Genomic DNA, 24,076 nt, shown 5'->3' on the forward strand with positions numbered 1-24,076 from the left:
ATGACTGCCGTTGCTGCATCCCAGAGGTTTTGAGCTGTGGTGTTACCATTTCCATTGGCTTCCATGTACTTTTTAATTTCCTCTTTAACTTCTTGGTAAGCCCATTCATTCTTTTTAAGATGTTCTTTAGTCTCCAAGTATTTGTTACCTTTCCAAATTTTTTCTTGTGGTTGATTTTAAGGTTCATAGCATTTGGTCTGAAAATATGCATGGTATGATCTTGATCTTTTTGTACTTGTTGAGGCTGATTTGTGTCCCAGTGTGTGATCTATTCTCGAGAATGTTCCATGTGTACTGGAGAAGAATGTATATTCCACTGCTTTAGGATGAAATATTCTGAATATATCTGTTGAGTCTATCCAGTCCATTGTGTCATTCAAAGCCCTTGTTTCCTTGTTGATTCTCTGTTTAGATGATCTGTCCGTTGTTGTAAGTGGGGTGTTGAAGTCCCCTCCTATTATGGCATTATTATCAATGAGTTTCTTTATGTTTGTGATTAATTGATTTGTATATTTGGGTGCATTCGGAGCATAAATGTTTACAATTGTTAGGCCTTCTTGGTTGATAGACCCCTTAATTATGATATAATGCCCTTCTTCATCTCGTTACAGTCTTTATTTTAAAATCTAGATTGTCTGATATAAGTATGGCTTCTCTGGCTTTCTTTTGTTGACCATTAGAATGGCACATGGTTCTCCATCCCTTTACTTTCAATCTGAATGTGTCTTTAGGTCTAAAGTGGGTGTCTCGTAAACAGCATATAGATGGATCTTGTTTTCTTATCTATTCTGTTACCCTATGTCTTTTGATTGGAGCATTTAGTCCATTGACATTTAGAGTGAGTACTGAAAGATAGGAATTTATTGCCATTATGTTGCTTGTAGAGTTGGAGTTTCTGGTGATGTTCCCTTGTCCTTTCTAGTCTTCATTGCTTTTGGTCTTTTTTTTTTTTCTTCGTCCTTTCTCCTCTCAGAGAGTCCCCCTTGAAATTTCTTGCAGGGCTGGTGTAGTGGTCACAAAGTCCTTTAATTTTTGTTTGGGAAACTTTAAATTTCTCCTTGTATTTTGAATGACAGCCTTGTTGGATAAAGACTTCTTGGCTGCATATTTTTCCAATTCAGTACATTGAATACATCCTGCCACTCCTTTTTGGCTTGCCAAGTTTCTGTGGATAGGTCTGCTGCAAACCTGATCTGTCTTTACTTGTTGGTTGAGGACTTTTTTTTCCCATGCTGTTTTCACGATTCTTTCCTTGCCTGAGTATTTTGTGAATTTGACTATGATATATGCCTTGTTGATGGTCTATTTTTGTTGAATCTAATGGGAGTCCTCTGTGCTTCTTGGATTTTGATGTCTTTGTCTTTCTCCAGGTTAGGACAGTTTTCTGCTATGATTTGCTCACATAACCCTTCTACCCCCTTTTCTCTCTCTTCATCTTCTGGAACCCCTATGATTCTGATGTTGTTCGTTTTTAATGAGTCACTGATTTCTCTAATTCTTAAATCATGCTCTTTTGCCTTAGTCTCCCTGTTTTTTTTTTTTTTTGCTTCATTTTTTTCCATAAATTTGTCTCCAATAGCACTCATTCTCTGCTCTGCCTCATCCATCATTGCCACTTTGGCATACATTCGAGATTGCAGCTCAGTTATAGCATTTTTTATTTCATTCTCAGTAGCTTTAACTTCCTTTATCTCCATGGAAAGTGATTCTGGTCTATTTTCGACTCCATTAATGTTTATTTTTGAGGGAGGGACAGAGAGAAGGAGACACAGAATCCAAAACAGGCTCCAGGCCCTGCGCTGTCAGCACAGAGCCCGATGTGGGGCTTGAACTCAGGAACCGGGAGATCATGACCTGAGCTGAAGTCCAGTGCCCAACTGACTGAGCCACCCAGGGAGCCCTATCTTCCTTTTTTAATGTTTAATTATTTTAAGGGGGGGGGAGAGAGAGAGAGAGAGAGAGAGAGAGTCTGAGAATGAGGGAAAGGGTAGAGGGAGAGAGAGAATCCCAAGCAGGATCCATGTTGTCAGGGTGGAGCCTGATGCAGGGCTTGATCCCATAAACCTGAGCCAAAATCAAGAGTTGGACACCCAACCGATGGAGCCACCCAGGTGTCATATGTGTATATCTTCTTTAGGGAGGTGCCTGTTAATGTCTTCATCTCATTTTAAAGTCAGTTTGGTTGTGTTCTTATTGTTGCATTTCCATTGACATTTAAACACAGTTAAATCTCTCACATGGTCAGCAACTGCAACAGAAGCAGTAGCAGTAGCAACAAACATATGCATACAACCCAAGCCCCAGACCTTCAGACTCCTCTCTTAACCGCACATCCACCTCTGCCTTATCTTTGCTTTCTGTCTGTCTCAGTGTAGAGGCCAAGGGCAGACTGCCCCAAGGTGGGTTACTTTGGTATGAAAATTATTTTGAGCTGAAGGCATTTGAGACCCTATAGGCTCCAGAGAAATTTTTGTCTCTCCCTTAACCACACAGAAAAATCTTAATTGGGAGTCTTTCCCTGAATAAGGGTTATTATCAGAGATAATTTTTATATGAATGACCCATGTATATTGTAGGGCAAACATCTAATTATCAAACCTCTGCTCTTATTGCCCATGAAGTGTATTTCTTTCCTTGGAAGTCCTGGACCCCTTCCCCCTTTTTCTTTAGTTCAGGATGACATGTATGTACCTCATCTTGCCTGTCTTTGGAATTTCCACATCTTTGGGGATTCCCTGTACATACACTATTAAATTTGATTTTCTCCTTTTAAGCTGTCTCATGGCAGTTTGATTCTTAGTCCAGCTAGAAGGACCCTTGAAGGGGTCAGGAATTCTTGCTCCCTGATAGTAGACAAACTCCTTGATTGAGTTGTTCAGACTTGCTGTCTCTACTTCCCATGTACCTTTTATCCTCCTGAAGTGTGGCTTTTGTCTCCAGCCCTCTTTCTTTTCCAGCATCCCCAGACTTATAAAATGGCAGCAACATTCACCTAGTTGCTCTTGCCTGAAGCCTGGGAAGTAACCTGACTCTGCCCCCTTGCTCACCTCCCCACATAAAGTTAATCACCCGGTTCCATTAATTTGGTCACTGAGTGTTTCTCAATTTACCCACTTGTCCCCACTCTGATTTCCCCCTCCTTAGTTAATTTGGGAAGATATTATTTCTTCTTTTATGTGAAGATGATGGGAAGGTTGATGTGCATTGTTATGTGATGGGGTCATAAAGACTTACGGGTGCTGGTGACTGCACAGGCGAAAAATCCAGTCGCTGGAGATTTACTTGTCATTTTAACATCCTCCTTGTGTGGACTTTCTGTTTAAAATAGTGACTTCTGCATCTCTCTGTTGGTTAACTTTTACTTCCCTGGCATTTTCCTCTCATTTATGAGGCACACCTCTGTTGCTCCTAGAAGTTCTGAGCTCACAGCTGTCATTTAGCTCTGTGGTTGCGTCTTGGCTCTGAACCTCCTTAGCTATAAGAGCTGGATCAGATCATGGACTCTCTTGACTCTTATTTTCTTTATCCATAAAATGAGTGGCTTCCCCTAGACCAGTGGGTCTCCATGCTGGCTGTAAATTACCATCATTGCGGGGGGGGGGGGGTTTGGAACTCTCAACCTAGGCTGCGCACTGGAACAGTGACATTAGCATCCTGACTTCTCACCCTCAGGATTGTTTAAAGCTCCCCCCAGAGATCTCAATGTGTAGACAAGGTTGAGAACCATTGATTTTATGATTTTAAAGGGCCTCAGCTCTCCTGTTATTTCGTGTTTTTAGTCATGCCCCAATCCCAAGTTGAGATTTCCCTTAATGTTTTTACTAAGTTGGTAAGAAATAGCTGTGAAATTCCCCCCCACCCCCTTCCATCTGCTGTTTGTTCTTATTTACATACGATGGAACCCAGCCTACTGATTTACAGTTCTGGTTCCCTACAACTGTTATTGAACTGAAAACATAGCTGAAAACTTATTAAACAGAAAAAAATTATTTTGAGCTTTGTGCCAACAATTCATTATAGAACCAAGGAAACATCTAAACTTTCCTTCTAACATTAATGCTAAAAATGGATTTACAACCCCATAATCTCAAATAAAAATTTTAATTCTGGTGCCAAACCTAGTATTGATCCTTTCTTGAATATCCTATCAAGAAAATCAAAGCATCTCTGCAAGAGAATGGAATTTTGCGGGGTTTGTATCCGTAAACAGGCAAGGCCTCCCCAGACCACTCTGTGCGGGCTTCTGAAGGCAAGTGTGAGAATTTTCCTTTCCCTAGTTCTCCCTGCTGACCCATGAACATAGGAAGAAAAGCCAGGCCAAACACACCATCAGTGTGGGTATGTGGTCCCACTGTTGAAACATTTTAGAATAGGTTTTTCAGAAGACTGCTTTTCTGTAGCAGCCCCTTTTAGACCTACCATTTTATATTTGAAATAACCTAAGACTTTTCTAAGTTGCATGGGAATAGAGAAGAGAGTAGGAGGATTATAGAGAACAGCCAAGCATTTGGTTTGACCACTGGCACTAAATTTGGGAAGAACTAGGGTCCTGACATAAGTCTGATTTATACTGGGGAAGTGTGCCTTGGGGTGCTGGCTCTTCATCCCCGTTTCCCTGTTTACAGTATCTCTTTCAGCTGTTTGCTCACTTTTTTTCTGCAATACCCACCTGAAATATACAGTCCATGCCTTTGCTTGTCTTTCTCAAATCCTTATTAACTATTGAAATTAGTTGCCACCTTGATAAGGATAGCTTAATTTTAGGTATAGGGAGGTCAATTATTAGTGACCTTTGGTGAATTACTTTCCCCATATAATCATTTTACAACTGGATCATCAAATTGTCCTCTGCAAAGGAATGATTCTTTATCTTCTAGTTGGGGGGGGAAAAGGCATTTTCCTGGAGAAAGAAATGTTGCCAGAATTTGGAGTCAAGCTGAAAGGAACCTCTTTCCCAGCATGTTTGGCCCTGAACTATTTCTCATGGCTCAGAAAACCTTGTTTGGGGGCACCTAGGTGGCTCAGTTGGTTAAGCGTCCAACTTCAGCTTAGGTCATGATCTCACTGTTCAAGGGTTCCAGTCCCACGTCAGGCTGTGTGCTGACAGCTCAGAGCCTGAAGCCTGCTCTGGATTCTGTGTCTCCCTCTCTCTCTGCCCCTCCCCTGCTCATGTTCTGTGTCTCTCTCAAAAATGAATAAACATTAAAAGAAAACCTTGTTTGTAACTTCTTAGTTTTGACCTGTCTCTTTGGGTATTTCCTTATAGATGGAGGAATTGATTGAGGGTGTTCGCTGGGCCTTTATTGACATGCTGGAGAAAGAAAATGAGTGGATGGATGCAGGGACAAAAAGGAAAGCCAAAGAAAAGGTAAGGATTCTTTTGATAAAAAAATATGACTTTTGATTTAATGGATTTTTATGCTCAGTATTGTGTACTTGATTAAAAAAATTTTTAATGTTCATTTATCTATTTTATTATTTTTGCTTACACTGTAATTTTATTTCTTAAATTATTTTCTAAATATAATTTATTGTCAAATTGGCTAACATACAGTGTATACAATGTGCTCTTGGTTTTGGGGTAGATTCCCATGGTTCATCCCTTATATACAACACCCAATCTCATCCCAACAAGTGCCCTCCTCAGTGAAATATTCATTTATTTTTGAGAGAGAGAGAGAAAGTGGGTGCGAATGGGGGAAGGTTAGAAAGAGAGGGAGATAGAATCCAAAGCAGGGTCCAGGCTCTGAGCTGTCAGCATAGAACCCGACGGGAGGCTCGAACTCAGAGCGCAGGATCATGACCTGGGCTGAACGTAGATGCTTATCTGACTGAGCCACCTAGGCACCTCTTCTGTACTTGATTTTTTATATTGAGTGAGCTCTTGACTCTGAATGACCCCAGAGTTAGGTGTCTGTTTTGGGATGAATACATAGATTTCATCACTAGGGGGTAAGAGAAAATAAGATCTGCCTTTTTCTTTTCTCAAACTGCATTTCAGACACCTTGTAATGCAGCCTTGCCTTCTCTCTTAATTGCTATTTCTAAGAGCCACATGGCCTGCTGCCTAGCGAATTTTGCCACAAACCATCATTGGCTGTGGCAGAGTGCAGAGCAATGGGGAGCCATGGGGAGCAGCTGGCAGAAGAGCCCTCAAGGCACAAAGAAGAAAAACCCATACTGGCTGTGTGTCCTTCTGCTCTGTGCACAGTGTGTGCAAATGTCCTCTGGAAAATCTTTCCCTGTAACCAAGCAGGTCTACTTCCTAACCCATCACTTTGCTCTGATGATCCAAATAGCATGCTTATAAACTGCACACCGCTGGTAGAGCATTGTGTCGGAATACAAAAATGTTTAATAGAAGTGGACATTCAGTGGGCCTTGTGCAACAAGAGAAAGGAATAAGTGAGAGATGTATTAGCAGCCATGCTGCTGAAAAAACAAATAATCGGACTCATCTTCAATTCTAGGTGTTGGGATGGAGCTGGAGCTCAGGTGGGTAGGGAATACTTGCTACATTCTTAATGGATCCTTCTCTGTGTCTGAGAGACTCTGAACTAGGAGCACTTCTTTTTTAGAGATGTATTTTGAAACTTTGCTAATGACAGTAATCCCCTGGGATGCCTAAATGCTCTCTAGCTTTCTGGGCCCCTCCCCTGCAAGGTTTGATTTAGTGGATTGAGGGTGCAGTTTGAACATTTGTGATTTTAGCCAGTCTCCCTGGTGATTTTTAGTGCTAGGCAGGCCTGAGTAACATGGCTGAGAGACATTCTGAGTCATGCAAGAACAGATATATTTGCCCTATGGTCACAAAACAGAGGGAGAAGATAGGGCAGTGAAACTACTCCATATGATACTATAATGGTGGATACATGTTGTCATACATTTGTCCACACCCATAGGAAGGGCAACACCAGGAGTGAATCCTAACAGAGCCTATGGATTCTGGGTGGTAATGATGTATCAGTGCAGGTTCATTGATTGTAACAGAAGTCCCAGTCTTTTGGGGAATATTGTTAATGGGAGAGGCTATGCATGTGTCGGGGTTGGGTTTCTTGGGAAATCTCTGTGTTTTCTTTTCAGTTTTACTGTGAACCTAAGCCTGCTCTAAAAAAATAAAGCCTATTAAACAAACAAACAAACAAACAAACAAACCCAAAGAGGGTAGCGTTCGTGGAATGCTTAGCCTTATTGAAATGAGAATGTGCAGAGGTTTAGCAAGGGTGTTTTCTAGCGGTTTACTACTCCTGAAATGGATAAACATTACCATAGATATTTTTGTCAATAGACGTGAAAAGGCTGTTCAGTGTTTACAGTGAAGAAACAACTTGGGTGGCCGAGGGTGGCAGGTGTTGGAAGAAGACAAAGGTTAGGTTGGATTTTTTCCCTTTGAGAAGCTGTCAAAGCTGTCTTAAGTCATGTAAGGCACAAGCTGATGAAGGCAGGAGCATGCGGGCTGTTGATGAGAAGTTTTCCAGATGGTAGATGAAACTTTTGGCACCAACATATTGTTGTTTTTTGAAGGCTTCATTTTCTGGGCTAGCTTGTGATATCTGGAACACAATTTGTCTTACACTGGGCAGTTGAGAACTCAGAGCACTGGGGACTCTTGATCCTAGCCTGACCCTTCATGGACCCAGGGTCACCTGTATGGAGGGCAGGGTGGAGTTATGAGGGATGAGTGTGTGTTATGAATGGACAGATACCAGAGGAATGTTCTGGGGACCGCAGTGACTTCTTTGGGAAGTATGACTGGTTGCCTCAGGGGGAGATTTTCTGAGTTGCATAAAGCAGTAGGCACCTTATAGTTGGGTCTTCTAGGCAAATGGCCCATGGGTCCTTCTTGAAGGCACATTATTCTCAGTTCTTCTAGTATTAGCATGTTCTTGTTTGCCCCTGAGTTGCTCTCCAGTCTTCTATTTTATTTCGATGAGAGCTGTCACTTTTTCTTCTGAAAGTACTCTTTGAACACTCTGCTTTCTTTGAGCTGAGTTCAACCTGCCAGGAACTCAACTAGTTCCTTGACAGGTAGAAATATCAAAGGGAATTTTCCTCCTGGATCTTACCAAGCTTCCTGAGTATGTCCATTTCAGAGTTCATGGATGTTCCTTTAATAAAAGGCAAGAAAGAGGGAATGTTTTCCAAGAATTTTCAGCAGTTCTCCAAAACATGTCAGGCCCTGGACCCCAGAAGATGCAGATTTTCTTTTGCTAAACTAAATGAACATGCAGTTCTGGAAATGACCTCTGGGCGGAGCTCATAGACTCACAAAGACAACATTTTAGGAAGCTGAAGGCATTTATGCAGCTTTCTGCTCTGGGGTTGTTTTTAAAAATTATTTTTTTCCTTGCCCTTTTCCTCTGCTGTCCTCAATTTGATTGCCTTTTAATAGTCAACAAGAAAGGAGAGGTTCTGCCTACTAATTCCTTGAATCTTAGATGGAAATCTCTGAAGATTTTAGGGCTTTGTCTTTCTGATATTGAATAGCCTCTGCATTAAGACGGGATTCGCCTGCGTTCAAAGTGGAAGTGAATAATTCGCCTGCTCTTCCTGGTATGACTTGGCACTGTTCTTTGGGCATGTGTTGTATGCAGTATATCACCCAGGCGGAAGATTTCTCATCAATAATAGTGCCCACACTGGGCCAATGCTGAGTCACTTGGCAACCCATTGGGAAAGCTGGAAGAATGTTCTGATTTGCAAGTGGGAGAGGCTTTTCTTTCTCTCACCATGAAGCTCTGGACCGCAGCAAATGGCAGCGCCTCCTATATTGGGTGTTGACCTAAGCATTCCCTAGTACCTGGCCTCCTGAATGGGGAGGGCCTAGATACCTGCAGTGGGTTGAGGCCTAACACCTTGAGTTGTGTGGAATTGACCCTGGTTTCCAAATGGAAGTGTGGGGATGTGACTTTGTCGTGTTCTTCACTAGGGGTGATCACTGTAAAAGATAAACGAGGGTGCTTCTGCCCCTGTGAAAGGTAAATTTGTTATCTCAGTCTCCCTGCCTTTCCCTTCTCATCTCTTAAGGGGTCATGAGTGGTTTAGTGTTGTGAAACTGACAATGTAGGTTTCAACTGGAAATTTAACATCATGAAATAAGCACCAATTTTTCTTCAGGATTCTGTTTCCTGCAAGCATATGCTTTAACTGTAAACTAGCAGCAAAGGACAGGAAGCCTGTTATTTTTTTGGTTATCATAGATGTGGAATGAGTGTAAGTAAGGTGATACAAATTATGTTGGGGGGTGTCTTCTGGAAGATTTGCCTTTTCAGAACGGAGTATGAAGATCTCAAGGTCACTACATAGCGATTCTGAGGCCTGGCAGGAAGGGATGCAGCACTGCCTTTGGCTGCCCTAGTGGCAGGAGCAGGGCTTCTGCTGGCAAGGTCTGTGTCAGATCAGGAGGAGCAGCTTCCTCACTTCAGCTGGTCCCCACCTAGTTTGAATTCTGTATCCAAAGGCTGGATCCTTTCTGAGATACTTGTTTGTGCTCTTTGCTCCTGGGACCTGTATTTGCCTGGCCACCCATCAAGAAAAAGACCTAGATGGAACTCCTAGGAAGGCAGTCTCCTTAGGATGCTGTGAGTGGCCTTAACCTTGGCCATAGTAGGTGCAGAGGGCTCCTGGAAGTGTACTACATGGCCCCATTGCCACAGGCATGTGACTCCCAGGCACAGGCTTTGAGCAAGTAAGAAGAGTTTTCCTACAGAGGGCCAAACAAAAGTGTATCTCACCTCTTTGGCTTTGTCTCTGTTGGGGAGGAAAAATGGTCTTTCCTTCTACCCTTCTAACTACTTGACTGGGCCCCCTGTAACAAAGGATAGATTAGCAAAAGACAATCAAACTGAAGTTTATTAACATGTGTATCTCATACATACCTTAGAGAAACTCAGAATAATGAATAACTCATAGAGGTGGCTTAGAGCCCTGGCTTACATAGGTAGCATCTTTAACAAAGAACACTAAATTTGCAGAGAAATGAAAAAGGAAAGAGGTTTTAGACTTCCAAGGGCAGCAGATTGTGGGAAGGTAAATATATGGGAAACAAATGGTAGTTAGTGAATACAGGATAGTTAGTGAAGTTTGTTGCCTGGATTACTCTGGTGTTATCTCCAGGCTGATAGTTGTCTTTGGTGATTTCACCTTTGTCCTTCCTGGTAGAGAGGGGAGAGGTGCATTAGAGATGCAAATTCCTGGGTCACCTCACACCTGCTGAGCCCTGGGGTGGTGGTGGGAGGCCCAGTGCTGTGCCATTACCATTTCATTGCACATCTGTCTGACCTCCAGCTGCAGGCACCTGCACTTTCCCCAAGAACTTTCTCTTACTATTGGAACCTGCCGTGCCACTCATACAGAGAGGGTCCAGTGGTCTGGGGAAGGAGCACACCCAATGACTGATGGGAGTTGCTGTGTATGTGGTGCAGCCCGCTCCTCCCTCAAGTATGTGTTCAACATGGGCTCCCAGAGTTCCCCCAATGGGGTAAGCTCGGCTTGCTCACATGGGCAACTGGCTCAAGAACCTTTACTGACAGCCTGCCTTGCTCTGCTCACTTCCCCAGTCCCTTCCTGGTGTTTAATGTTTCTTTCACTTGCAAGATGAACTGCTTGTACTCCAGTCCTTGCCTCAGGATCTGCTCTTGGGGGCCCCCAACTAGGGCGTAGCCCCTGGGGTATGTGCTCTTTCCGTCCTTCCTGAATGCACTTCACTGCATTTCCATGCGAGCAGCACTTCAGCAAATTCAATTCCACAAACAGTTTCAGAACCCATGATGTGTCATGTGCTGGAGTAGTAGCTGCAGGTTCAAAGATGATTAGTGGTTTCCTTTACTTGGGGCTTTCACTCTTCTGGAAGAGGATAGCAGGAACATGGGTGCTGAGCAAATGGGAGAAATTTTAGTTAATGCAATGGAGAAACAAAGTGTTCCTGGCTATCACTGTAGGGGAGGAAGATTCTAAGGAGCCCAAACCCCCTGTGGGGGCCCTTTACTCAGGCACTGCCCTCTCTCTGTCTCCCTTCTCATCTCTGCCTGTGTCCTTGTAGCCTGTGGGTAAGGTCTCTGTTGGCTTTTCCTTGCAGGTCTCAACAGCTCTGCACACAGCTCACTTTCCCTTGGTACCTTCACTCTTGCTTCATTTCACATTTTCATTTTAAATTGTTCCATGGAAAAGAAGATAGGGAAGTGCTTTTGTCAAACTGTCTCCTGACCTTCCCTGTTCCAAATTCAAGACTGTTTGCATGTGCTTGAGAATGTGCGGTTCTTGGCTCTACTCGACTGCTCCCCTGGGGACACACAGCATATAAACCTATTTCAGCATCCCTCCCCACTCCCTGTAGATCCCTGGCTCACATGTACTGCCATCTTGAGCTCGCTGGCTCTCTCTGACTCCATCTCTCTGCCTCCATGTTTCTCTGTCTCACATTGCACATGTTGGCCAAGGTAGTAGCTTTCATACTTGTATCTCTTCTCACTGGCCTCAACGGGAAGTACAGTATAGAGGTTAAGCCTCTAGACTGTGGACAAAGACTGCCTAGGCTCTCAGCCAGTGTCTGCCCCTTATTAGCTGTATGGCCCTTTGGAAGTTACTTACCCTCTCTGACCCTCAGTTTTTACATCTCTAAAATGGGGAGATTAGTATCAACCTCAGAGATTTGTTTATGACATGCTCATGTACTTAAAGTACTTAGAAGGGGGCCTGGAGCCTGAGAAAGTCTCTCCACCTGCATTCACCTGTTTCTTCTAAGCTGCTGTCCCATGGGAGAGGAGAGGCTTTGGCTGCACTAGCTGGTGAGGAGAGAGCAGTGGGAAGTGAGGTTCCTTGTGTGTATCTGGGTCATTGTGTTTTCCTTTGTTAGGAAGGTCGGCGACAGAGGCCACAGTCTCTGAGGTACCTCTCCTACTTTACGTTTCCTGATGCACCACGTCAGAGCACTGCCCTTCTCCTTACCGCACCCCCCACAGGGCAAGTCATAGCGAACAGCCCCTGCTGAGAGGGTGATGGGGCAGTACATTGCTTTTCTTTGTGGGTTTCAGATTTTCTGTTTTCTTTTTCTTTGTTTAAAATTTTTTAAGTTTTTATTTATTTATTTTTGAGGGAGGGGCAGAGAGACAGAGGGACAGAGAGAGAATCCCAAGCAGGCTCCATGTTGCCAGCACAGAGCCAGATGTGGGGCTCACACTCACAAACTGTGAGAGCATGACCTGAGCAGAAACCAAGAGTTGGGACGCTTAACCGACTGAGCCACCCAGATGCCCCTCGGATTTTCTGGTTTTGAACAAATCCAGCATTATCTTTGTGATACATATTATTATTATTATTACTACTACTACTACTATTATTTTATTTTTATTACATTTTATAATTTTAGTTCCCATATAGTTAACATGCAGTGTTATATTAGTTTCAGGTGTACAGTATCGTGTTTCAGCAATTCTGTGTGTTGCTCAGTGCTCATTAGGATAAGCGTACTCTGAATCCCTTTCACCTATTTCACCCATCTCCCCCCACCTCCCCTCTGGTAACCATTGGTTTATATACTTTAAACACAAGCAGATATTTGGTGTAAGTAGGAGTTGGATGCATATATTTATCAGAGGCATATACCTGATACCTTATTCATGTGAGCTTAATTGAGTTTTGGTGTTCTGGAACCTCATGGAGGCATTATTTTGGGTGATGCTGTAGGTGATTGGTTCTCGCACTTGAGGTGCATCAGCATTATCTGGAGGGTTTGTTAAAACACAGATTGTCAGGCCCCACTCCCAGAGCTTCTGAGTAGGAAGCTTTGAGTTGGGGCCCCAGGAATTTGCATTTCTGACAAGTTCTCAGTGATTCTGTTGTTCTTGGGTGATTGGTGATTATAGGTGAAAATTTCTTACACCAAGGCTGTGTTACTAGAACTAGTTAACATTTATTAAGTGGCTGTTTTCCCCCTTACAGGAATCCTTTCTCACATTTCTCACAAGGGAAGGGAGTGCCCTCATGAGTATCAGAACCCAGCTAGGCTCTCTGCTGCACTGCTGTTGTGTCTGCTGAAAAGCCCTTCTTGATCGAGATCCATACACTCCTTCTCTGTCACTTCTAACCTTGACTCCATGTCTGTCCCCAGGAAGTATGCAGAATAAGTCTTCCATGTAAAAGCCCTTCTAATATTCGAAGATGTTTAATGTGTTTCTTTTTCACATGAAATGTCTTTAGTGTTCCTAATAAATTAACAAACATTATATGCTAGGCTGGAAGTTCTAAATGCTTTACAAATATTAACTACTCTAGTGCCATAATTCCTGTATGAGGCAGGTCAAATTTTCCTGTTTTCCACATGAGGAAGTTGAAGCGTGCAGGCTCCCCCAAGGCCGTACTGCCAGTAGGCAGAAGAGCTGGGCCTCCATCCTTGGCAGTCTGCTCTGGGCTTTTATCCACCATGCCAGTGGGTCTTCACGTGTGGTACTCAGACCAGCAGCATTGGCATCACCTAGAAAGGAGCTAGAAATGTAGATTTGTAGTCCTACTCCAGAGCTCAAGAATCCGAAACTCTGGGAGGGGACCCAGGAATCTGCATTTTAATAAGCCCTCCAGGTGATTCTGATGCAGTCAGTGTGGGAATCACTGCTCTGGGTTGTGGTTGTGATGCTTCAGCCTGCTGGCTGCTGTCCAGGTTTCAACATCTTTTCTTAAAGCTCCAGTTCAAAGCTCAACACAATATTCTAGATATAGTCCAACTCACACAGCACATTGGGAATATTATTACTGCATTTGTTTTGCATACAAATTACATTAAAAAATCCAAAGTTTAGATTATGGCTTTCTTTTCCCCTCAGCCATATCACTGTTGGCTCATAACGAATTTACGGTCAGTTAATATCTAGGTCTTTTTTTTTTTTTTTTAATCCCCCAGGAACTATTGTTAAGCCCTGTTGCTCCAGCCCTAAACTTGGCTTTTTTTTTTTTTTAAGCCCCTCATCCCAGAACTGCACGTTTATTCTTATTTAAATCCATTTACCTTTGGTTCATGGCTCAGCTTTTAAAAATATATATATTTCTGGATCTTCTGTATGTTTATTTTTGTTACAAAAAACTGTGCTCATTGAAGAAAATCTTGAAAGTAAAGTATAAAAGTAGAAAGAAAAAAATTGTTGCTAGTTCCATCATCCAGTCTTTATAAGAGAATTTTCACTATTACTGCATATTTTTTTTCCACTGGTTATACAGGAAATTAAACAGTTCTCCCTAGTGGAGTACTTAGGTTGTGCTGTTAATGATATTATAATAAACAATTTTGTGCATAAATAAAGCTTTCCCTGCATTCAGAACTAATTCCTTAGAATGGGATTCTAAAAAACCGTTAAAAATCTCAAGTCTGTAACTGAGTGTTTCAACTGCTGTCTCCACCTCTAAATCATTCGTAATCTGATAAATCTGCTGTTTTATTTGATTGGTTTTCTGGGCTATTAATGAGCATGCTTACAAAACGGAGCTGGAATTGGTCTATATGCTTATCCTTTGGAGACTCCTTCCAGATTGATCTATTAGGCAGATTTATGGAGAATCTGCTCTGTGGTAGGTCTTTTGTTAGGTGCTAAGTAATTCACTTATGAGTAGATTTTTATTCCAGTTTTTCTACTTTGAACAACTCCATGAAGCCGTCCTCCAATTTCTCCATTTTGCCTGCTCAGAGATCATGAGGTATTTAGCAATGCCTTGATGTAACCCAGTTACACTGTATTTAGGATATACCTTGATTTACTCTTGTTATTTTAAAAAAGTAGAAATCTGATGATATTGAACATTCACTGGCCTCCCATTCTTTCTAAGGTCCCATGTTATCCTCAGTGCTACATTCCATGGGCTACAGCCAGCTGTTCAGACTCCCAATAATCTTCCCTCCCAGCCAACTGGAAGCACTCAAATCCTGTTGAGTGTATCTTCCAAACAACTTTTAAATCTTTATCATTTCTGTTTCATAGCTCTTTCCTCCCCTAGCCTCTCATACTTTTTTTCCTTATTTTTTTAAAATTGAGGTAAGATTCATATGACATGAAATTAACCATTTTAAAGTTACAATTCAGTGGCTTTTAGTACTTTCACAATGTGGTAGAACAATCACCTCTGTCCAGTCCAAAACATTTCCATTACCCCAAAAGGAAACTTCATATCCATTAGTGGTCACTCCTCATTCTTGCCTTCTCCCAACCCCAGGCAGCCACCAGTCTGCTTTCTCTGTATGGATTCACCTATTCTTCATATTTCATGTACGTGGAATCCTATAATATGAGAACTTTCATGTATAGCCCGTTTCACTCAACAAAATGTTTATAGGTTCATGTTGTAACATGTATCCTTTCATCCTTCTTAATCCATTTCCTCATTTATAGTCTTGGAAAGAGAATAGCAGAATAACCTTTTTTTTTTTTTTTTTTTAGCATTTCTGATAGTGGCATCTTCCCTGTCTTCTCTGAACTTCAGGAATAGCATCATAGTGTTTATTCATAACTAAAAAGCTCTATCTCAAAATCTAGATTACTGAGTTGACATGACCACTGTAAGGGAAGAACTGTGGCTGGCTGGTTGATTCTTGTAAGCTCAGAACCTAACATCATCTGGCATTCCCTTCTGTGGCTGCTGGGCAGACCTTTATAAGGCTCATGGCTCCACCAAACACATAGGAAAGAAAGACATCTTTTTGGGGACCTCCCTTTCTTCACCCATGAAATGAGAACAAGTAAACTATCATTTCACAGAGTGTTTGGTAGGATTAAGTAAGCATAGTTTCCTCTTATTTCCTCCTCACCAAATAATGCGATGTGCCATTATAGTCTCCTAAAATTGAAAGAGACAGAAGCTGATGTCAATTAAATTTTCTTTGGGGGTGGAGGTACAATGTGGACCTTTTATTGACTTCTACTCTGTTCAAAAATTTTAAATGTTTTATTGCAGAAATTTTTAAATGTTTAAAAGTGTACCTACTAGACCCCCAGGTCCTCCTCACCCAGCCTCACCAGTGAGCTTTGTTTGCCATTCTGGTGTCATGTACTCTCCACCCAACCTGTTTTTATGCTCGAGAATTCAAAAGCTAATTCCCAACATCATTTTACTATAAACATTTTATTATGTATCTCCAACAGATTAAGTTTTTTTTTAACTAAGCACAGTACCGTGAACATACCCAACAACACTAACAATACCTCATTAATTAGTAGCCTGTGTGTATTATGCTGTAATTATCCAAAACATGTCTGTTCCTTTTTTTTAAGCAGTTGGTTCAAATCAGTATCCAGAGTGTACATATTGCAGTTATAGGTCCATCTTTTAAGCCTTCAAAACTTTTAAGAGCTCCCACTCCTGCTTTATCTGTGAATGTTATCTCTTGAAAAACTTGTGTTGTTTGCCTGGTAGAGTTTTCAACAATCTTGATTTGGATGAGTATATCCTACTGTTTTTCTGTACTTTACATTTCCTGTTAATTGAATCGAGAGGCTTGATGAGATTCAGATTCAATTTTTGTCTGGCAAGAAGACTCGGTGGTCAACACTGTGTGCTTCCTATTGTGGCCTCGCAGGAGGCTTGTGATGATGGACTTCCCCCATCTCAGGGCAGAGGTTGATCAGAGGTCTTGGGGTCCATTTTAACTTACCCCTCAACCTTTCACCTCAGGCGGTGATCCTCTTTCTCCACTGTGTCTTAAGCTCACCTAGGAAGCTTTTAAGAAAATCCTGATGCTTAGGTGGCACCCTGGGCCAATGGCATCCAGACTCCATGGGGCATCAGCATTTTTTAAAAGTTCCTCAGGAGATGTAAATGTGCAGCCAGGGTTGAAAAACACTGGCCTAATTATTTTCGCGGTCGTTGATAATACCGCATAGGTACATGAGTTCATTGGGTGTTGCAACTAGTGATTTTCAAGTTCTGTCATTCTGTCTGCATTTATTAACTGGAATTGTTCTATAAAAAAGATTTCCTCTTATCAACAAACAACTTGAATATGCTGATACATAGTTTATACTGACATAAACTGCTGAAAGGTGGCATTAGTGTCTGTCACCTGTCATTATTAATTTATACCATGAGTTGGCCTCTTAATACCTCCAAAGGTGCCAAAGCAGTTTTTTTTCTTAATACCAGTATAGTTAACATACAGTGTTTTGGGTGTACATTATAGTGATTCCACAGTTGTAGACATTACTCAGTACTCATCACCATAAGTGAACTCTTAATCCCCTTCACCTATTTCACCCATCCCCACCCCACCTCCCCTCTGGTAACCACCAGTCTGTTCTCTCTAGTTAAGAGTCTCTTTTTTTGGTTTGTCTTTTTTTTTTCTTTGTTTTGTTTCTTAAATTCCACATATGAGTCAAATCATATGGTATTTGTCTTTCTCTGATGTATTTCACAAGCATTATACTCTCTAGATCCATCCTTATGGTAAATTGCAATCTCATTCTTTTTTATGGCTAATAGTCCGGTTGTGTGTGTGTGTGTGTGTGTGTGTGTGTGTGTGTGTGTGTGTGTTTGTGTGACTTCCTCTTTATCCATTCACCTGCTGATGGACACTTGGGCTGCTTCCAGAATTTGGCTATTGAGAATAATAAGGCAATAAACATAGGGGTGCATATATCTTTTTGAATTAATGTTTTTGTATTCTTTGGGTAAATACCCAGTAATGGAATTAATGGATGCTACCTATAGTGATTCTCTTTTGAAGTTTTTGAGGGACCACCATACTGTTTTCCACAGTAACTGTACCACTTTGCATTCCCACCAGCAGTGCACCAGGGTGCACGTGCATGCACTCAAGTTGGGGAGGGTCAGAGAGAGAAGGAGAGAGGAAATCCCAAGCAGGCTCCACCCTGTCAGTACAGGGTCTGACACCAGGGCTTGAACTCACAAACTGTGACATCATGACCTGAGCCAAAATCAAGAGTTGGACGCTTAACCAACTGAGCTGCCTAGGCGCCCCCTCTAAACCTACTTTGATAAGGGTTTTTTAAAATGATGAATGGATGTTGTACTTTGTCACATGGTTTTTCTGCATCTCTTGAAATGAACCTCTGGTTTTTATCCTTTCCCTGGTTGATGTGATAAGTCATGTTGATTGATTTGTAAATATTGAACCACCCTTGCATTCCAGGAATAAATCCCACCTATCATGGTGAATGATTTTTTTAAATGTATTGTTGGGTTCAGCTTGCTAATATTTTGTGAAGGATTTTTGCATTTATGTTCATCAGAGATAATGGCCTGTATACAGTTCTCTTTTTTTTGTAGTGTTTTTGTCTGGTTTTGGTATCAGGATAATGCTGACCTCATAGAATGAATTTGGAAGCTTTTCTTCCTCTTCTGTTGTTTGGAATAGTTTGAGAAGAATAGGTATGAAATCTTTAAATGTTGGGTAGAATTCATTTGTGAAGCTCTCTGGTGCTGGAATTTTCTTTGTTGGGAGATTTTTGCTTACTGCTTTAATTTTATTGCTGGTAATTGGTGTGTTCAAATTTTTGTTTCTTCCTGATTCAGTTTTGGAAGTTATAGGTTTCTAGGAATTTACCCATGTCTTTTAGGTTGCCCAATTTATTGGCATCAATTTTTCATAACATTCTCTTACAATCCTTTGTATTTCTGTGGTGTTGGTTGTTATTTCCCCTCTTTCCTTTCTAATTTTGAGTTCTCTCTCCCCCCTCCATCCCTGTCTCCATCTCTCTCTCTCTTTCCCTCCTCCATCTTTTGATGAGTCTGGCTAAATGTATATCAGGTTTTTGTTGATCTTTCCAAAGAACCAGCTCCTGGTTTTGTTGATCTGTTATTTTTCAGTTTCTGTTTCATTTCTTTCATTCTTTTATTTTGCTATTTCATTCATTTCTGCTCTAATCTTTATTATTTTCTTCCTTCTACTAGTTTTGGATTTTGTCTGTCATTTTTCTAGCTTAACTTTAGGTGTAAGGTTAGGTTGTTGATTTGAGTTTTTTTTTTTGTTTCTTGAGATAGGCCTGTTGATATAAACTTCCCTCTTAGAACAGCCTTTGCTGCATTCCTAAGATTTTGTACAATTGTGTTTTCATTTTCATTTGTCTCCATGCATTTTTTTTATTTCCTCTTTGATTTTTGGTTTACTCATTAATTGTTTAGTAACATGTTCTTAGTAGCATGTTATTTAACCTCCATATATTAGTGTTCTTTCCAGATTTTTCCTTGTGATTGATTTCTAATTTCAAAGTGTTGTGGTTGAGAAAGATGCATGGCATGACTTCAGTCTTTTTTAATGTGTTGAGACTTGTTTTGTGGCTTAACATGTGATCTATTCTGAAGAATGTTCCTTGTGCACTTGGAAAGAATGTGTATTCTACTGATTTGGGATGGGATGTTCTGAATATATCTTTTAGATCCATCTGGCCCAATGTGTCCTTCAAAGCCACTGTTTCCTTGTTGATTTTCTGTTTGGATGATTTTTCCATTGATGTAAATAGGCTATTAAAGTTTCCTACTATTATTGTATTACTGTCAATTACTTCCTTTATGTTTGTTATTAGCTGTTTTATGTATTTGGGTTCTTTCATGTTGGGTGCATACATATTTACAATTGTTACATCTTTTTGTTGGATTGTTCCCTTTATGATTATATAGTGTCCTTTTTTGTCTCTTGCTACAGTCTTCATTTTAAAGTCTATTGTGTCTGATATTATTGCTACCCCAACTTTCTTTTCACTTCCATTTGCACGATAAATATTTTTCCATCCCTTTACTTCCAATTTGCATGTGTCCTTAGGTCTGAAATGAGTCTCTTGTAGGCAGCATATAGATGGGTCTTCCTTGTTTATCCATTGCATCACCCTGTATCTTTTGATTGGAGCATTTAGTCTATTTGCATTGAAAGTAATTATTGATATGTATGTATTTATTGCCATTTTGTTACTTGTTTTCTGGTTGTTTTTGTAGTTCTTCTCTGTTTCTTCTCTTGGTCTCTTCTATCAGTTTGCAGGCTTTCTTTAGTAATATACTTGCATTCCTTTCTCTTTATTTTTTGCATGCTTATTAGGGTTTTTTGATATATGGTTACCATTAGGTTTGTATGTAGCATCTTCTGCATATAGTAGTCTCTATTAAGTTGATGATAACTTAAATTTAAACCCATTTTTTACTCCTTCCTCACATTTTAGGTATATGGTGTCATACTTACATCCTTCTGTTTTATGAATATTTTGACTGATTTTATAGGTATAATTAATTTTACTGCTTTTGTGTTTCCTACTTTTCTTACTCAAGGTTTTTGCTTTCCACTCAGAGTCCCCTTTAACATTTCTTGTAGAGCTGGTTTAATGGTAATGAATTCCTTTAACTTTTGCTTATCAGGGGAGCTCTTTTATCTCTCCTTATATTTTTAATGTTAGTCTTGCTGGATAGAGTAATTTTCACTGTAGGTTTTTTCTTTCAGTACTTTGAATATATCATGCCACTCCCTTCTGACTTGCTGATAGCCTTATGGTATTTTGCTTGTATGTAACTGTCTTCTTTTCTCTTGCTGCTTTTAAAATTCTCTCTTTATCACTACTTTTTGCCCTTTTAATTATGTGTCTTGGTATGGACCTCCTTGGGTTGATTTTGTTGGTGGCTCTCTGTGCCTCCTGGATCTGGATATCTGTTTCCTTCCCCAGATTAGGCAAGGTTTCAGCTATTATTTCTTCAAATAAATTTTTTGCCCCCTTTTCTCTCTCTTCTCCTTCTGGGATCCCTACTAATGTGAACATTGTTACATTTCATGGGATTGGTGAGTTCCCTAAGTCTCTTTTAATTTATTTTTTATTTTTTTCTCTCTCCTGTTCAGCTTGATTGCTTTGGGTTACTCTGTCTTCCAGGTCACTGATATGTTGTTCTACTTCCTCTAGTCTACTATTTATTCCATCTAGTGTATTTTTATTTTCAGTTACTGAGTTCTTCATCTCTCATTGGTTCTTTTTTATGTTTTCTGTCTCTTTGTTGAGAGTCTCAGTGAGGTTCTCCACTCTTTTTGCAAGTACAGTATCTTTATGACCATTACTTTAATTCTCTACCAGGTGTATTATTTTTCTCTGCTTAACTTAGCTTTCTTGCTGTGATTTTGTCCTGTTCTTTCATTTGGGACATACTTCTCTGTCTCCTCATTTTGTCTAACTCTCTGTGTCTATTTCTATGTTTTAGGAAAGTCACTTATGTCTCCTGTTCTTGAAAGTAGTGGCTTATGAAGAAGAGGTCCTGTGGTGGCTGAAGTGCAATGTCCCCTGTTTGCCAGAGCTTGGCTTTTTTGGGGTATCTCGTATGTGTGTTGTATGCACCCTACTGTTGTAGTTGAGCCGTGTTTGTCTGCAGTCCAATTGTCCTCAATGGTTCTCTTTGCCTGTTGTGGGCAGGTTTGGTCCCTGTGTTGTTAGTGGACCAGTCTCCACCTGCCTTGGGCTGCATTGAGTCAGACCAGGCATTTGCCAGGATGCAGTAGTACTGAATTGCAGGGTACTTTGCCTGTGTTGTCCTCTGAGAAGCTTTCATTGGTGGGAGGGGCCTGCAGTCAAACCAGATGTCTGCTCCCAGCCCACTGCTGGGGCTGCAGTTAGACGGGTGTGTGTGGTTATCTTCCCCTTTCTGTGGGGCAGGAGTCACTTGGGAGTGGTAGTGGTCTCTGTTGGAGCTGTTTGCACAGTGCCAGGTTTGTGACATCTCTTTGGATGGGCTGTGTCTAAGGGCATATTGGATAGGGTCCATCCTCAGGAGAATGTGGGGATGGGACACATGCTGTTAGTAAGGTTTGTGAGCAGGTCTGCGGTGGGAGGAAACCTGTAGCTGAGACCTGGCTGGAGGGGGCATGTCTGCAGGGGAATGAGGAGGCTGGGTGCACTGTTAGCAAGTTAGATAGCACTTGCTCGCGCTCTGCTGGTTCCCTCAGGTTACTGTGTGTCTAGACTGCAGAGTGAAGGAGGGAAATGGCACTTGACAGCTTCTTTGTTCCTGGAAAAGTCTTCCAATGATCCTTGTATCCCTAGCATTTGCTCTGAGATTAGTAAACTAATCTCCTTCCCATATACCTCATGTGTTTTTATATTGTTGCTTCTTTTTTTTTAATGTTTGTTTATTTTTGAGAGAGAGACAGACAGACCACAAGTGGGAGAGAGTCAGAGAGAGAGGGAGACACAGAATCTGAAGAAGGCTATAGGCTCTGAGCTGTCAGCACAGAACTGACACGGGGCTTGAACTCATAAACCGTGAGATCATGACCTGAGCTGAAGTCAGAGCCCCAACTGACTGAGCCACCTAGGCGCCCCTCAAACTGTTGCTTCTATATTGTATCTCCATGGACTGTTTGTTGTGCTGTATCTTTAAGGGTGGGAGCTCAGTTTCCTCTCACCCTCCTGGCTCTCCCTGAGCTGAGCCCATTAATTTTTAAAGTTCTGGGTGGTGGGGCGCCTGGGTGGCTCAGTCGGTTAAGTGTCCGACTTCGGCTCAGGTCATGATCTCGTGGTTCACGAGTTCGAGCCCCATGTCGGGCTCTGTGCTGACAGCTCGGAGCCTGGAGCCTGCTTCCGATTCTGTGTCTCCTTCTCTCTCTGACCCTCCCCCCACTCATGCTCTGTCTCTCTCTGTCTCAAAAATAAATAAACGTTAAAAAATTATATAAAAAAATAAAGTTCTGGGTGGTAAGCCATGCTGATTGTAAGAACTCACAAGATTATGCCTTTCTGGTTTCCAAAGCCAGATATTTTGGGGATTCATCTTCCCTGTGTGGGTTCTCCTTACCTGAGATTTCTGGTGTGAAGGTATGTTTCTCTGCCTTCTCTGTGTGGCATTCTCCCTACCCCCCACAGACAGTCCTGTGGGTCTGTTTAGTTCCCCACTGAGTGTCCATCCTTCTTCTCCTTGCATTGTGGCCTCTTTTCATTTAGCTGTGGAGAGTCTGTTCTGCTAGTCTTTGGGTCATTTTCTGGGTTATTTACACTGCTGTGGGTGTTATCTAGTTCTATCAATGGGATAAGGTAAGTTAAGGCTCCTCCTGCTCTGCCATCTACCAGGGAAGTCCAAAGCAGTTTTATTTAAGTATCATCATAAGCTCAGGGAATTTTATGTACTTGATTTGTTTAAATTCATTACAATCATTTTTTTCTTTTTCTTTCTTTCTTTCTTTCTTTCTTTCTTTCTTTCTTTCTTTCTTTCTTTCTTTCTTTCTTTTTTCTTTTTTAAGCACAAATTTTCCCCCAGTGGCCAACAATTGTTTTCCTTTAGGGAATTTTGACGGACTCTAGTTGTTTCTAACAGTGTCTTTATTTCCTGGTGTGACAAGATAACGTCTTTAATGCTCGAGCTCTACTTAATCACAAACTGTTTTGAACAATTATAAATTAGTGCGTTAATTAGTTCTCCCACCAATGAGCAATATATTGTTTTTTTTTTTTTTTGTCTTGGTGGAAGAGAGACTCCTTAGCAACTTGAAGTACAGAGTTGTAGTAATAAGTGTGCAGAAATCTGAGTTAGAAGTGGATGTAAATGTTCATTTGTAAGGAGCACTAGCTCATTTCTGCGGGCACGTGCATGTAATACTTACTGTATGGTTTTTGAAAATGTTTTTAGTGTTGTCCCATTGTTGGTCATCAAGGATATAAATAAGTGTATAACTAGTGTTTGACCATGACATATGTGAAAAAAAATTATGCTAGTCTCAAGGAATAGAACTAATTTGAACAATGTGGAACAATGGAACTATATTAAAAGATAAAAGTTGGAATAGTAAGTATTTAAAAATGTTAATGTCAGCCACCTGTAATAGTTTGAATATGGTACTGTAAAAGTGTTTAGTTTTTAAGAGTTTATTGGGTATTATTTTAGGTTGAGGGATGGGTTGGTTGTAGGACTTTGAAAGCATTTGGGAAAATGCCATGATAGCCTCCAAATGAAATTCCAGAGGCCCAAAGCATAGAGCTGCATTTTAAATATCACGGGGACTATTTGTTACTTTTATTCTTGGGATGAGTGGGGGAAATTTAATGCCTGAGTTTATTCTTTTTTGGTCCAAATTCAAATTGAGTATGTTAGGAATTCACTTAGAAATATATGTTTATTTTGATTTGAT

At 41.1% G+C, this 24,076-nt stretch overlaps 1 protein-coding gene across 2 annotated transcripts in view; it reads left to right on the forward strand.

Moving 5' to 3' along the window:
- PHEX (phosphate regulating endopeptidase homolog X-linked) overlaps positions 1-24,076 on the forward strand; it is a 226,497-nt gene that overhangs the window by 110,839 nt on the left and 91,582 nt on the right. For both annotated transcript variants that reach the window (XM_045471829.1, XM_045471830.1), the window contains one exon: positions 5,267-5,368. In XM_045471829.1, coding sequence (XP_045327785.1) covers positions 5,267-5,368 — 102 coding nt within the window. The remainder of the gene's footprint in view (positions 1-5,266; positions 5,369-24,076) is intronic.

Source organism: Leopardus geoffroyi, chromosome X (assembly GCF_018350155.1).
Source record: "Leopardus geoffroyi isolate Oge1 chromosome X, O.geoffroyi_Oge1_pat1.0, whole genome shotgun sequence".
Lineage (NCBI taxonomy): Eukaryota > Metazoa > Chordata > Mammalia > Carnivora > Felidae > Leopardus > Leopardus geoffroyi.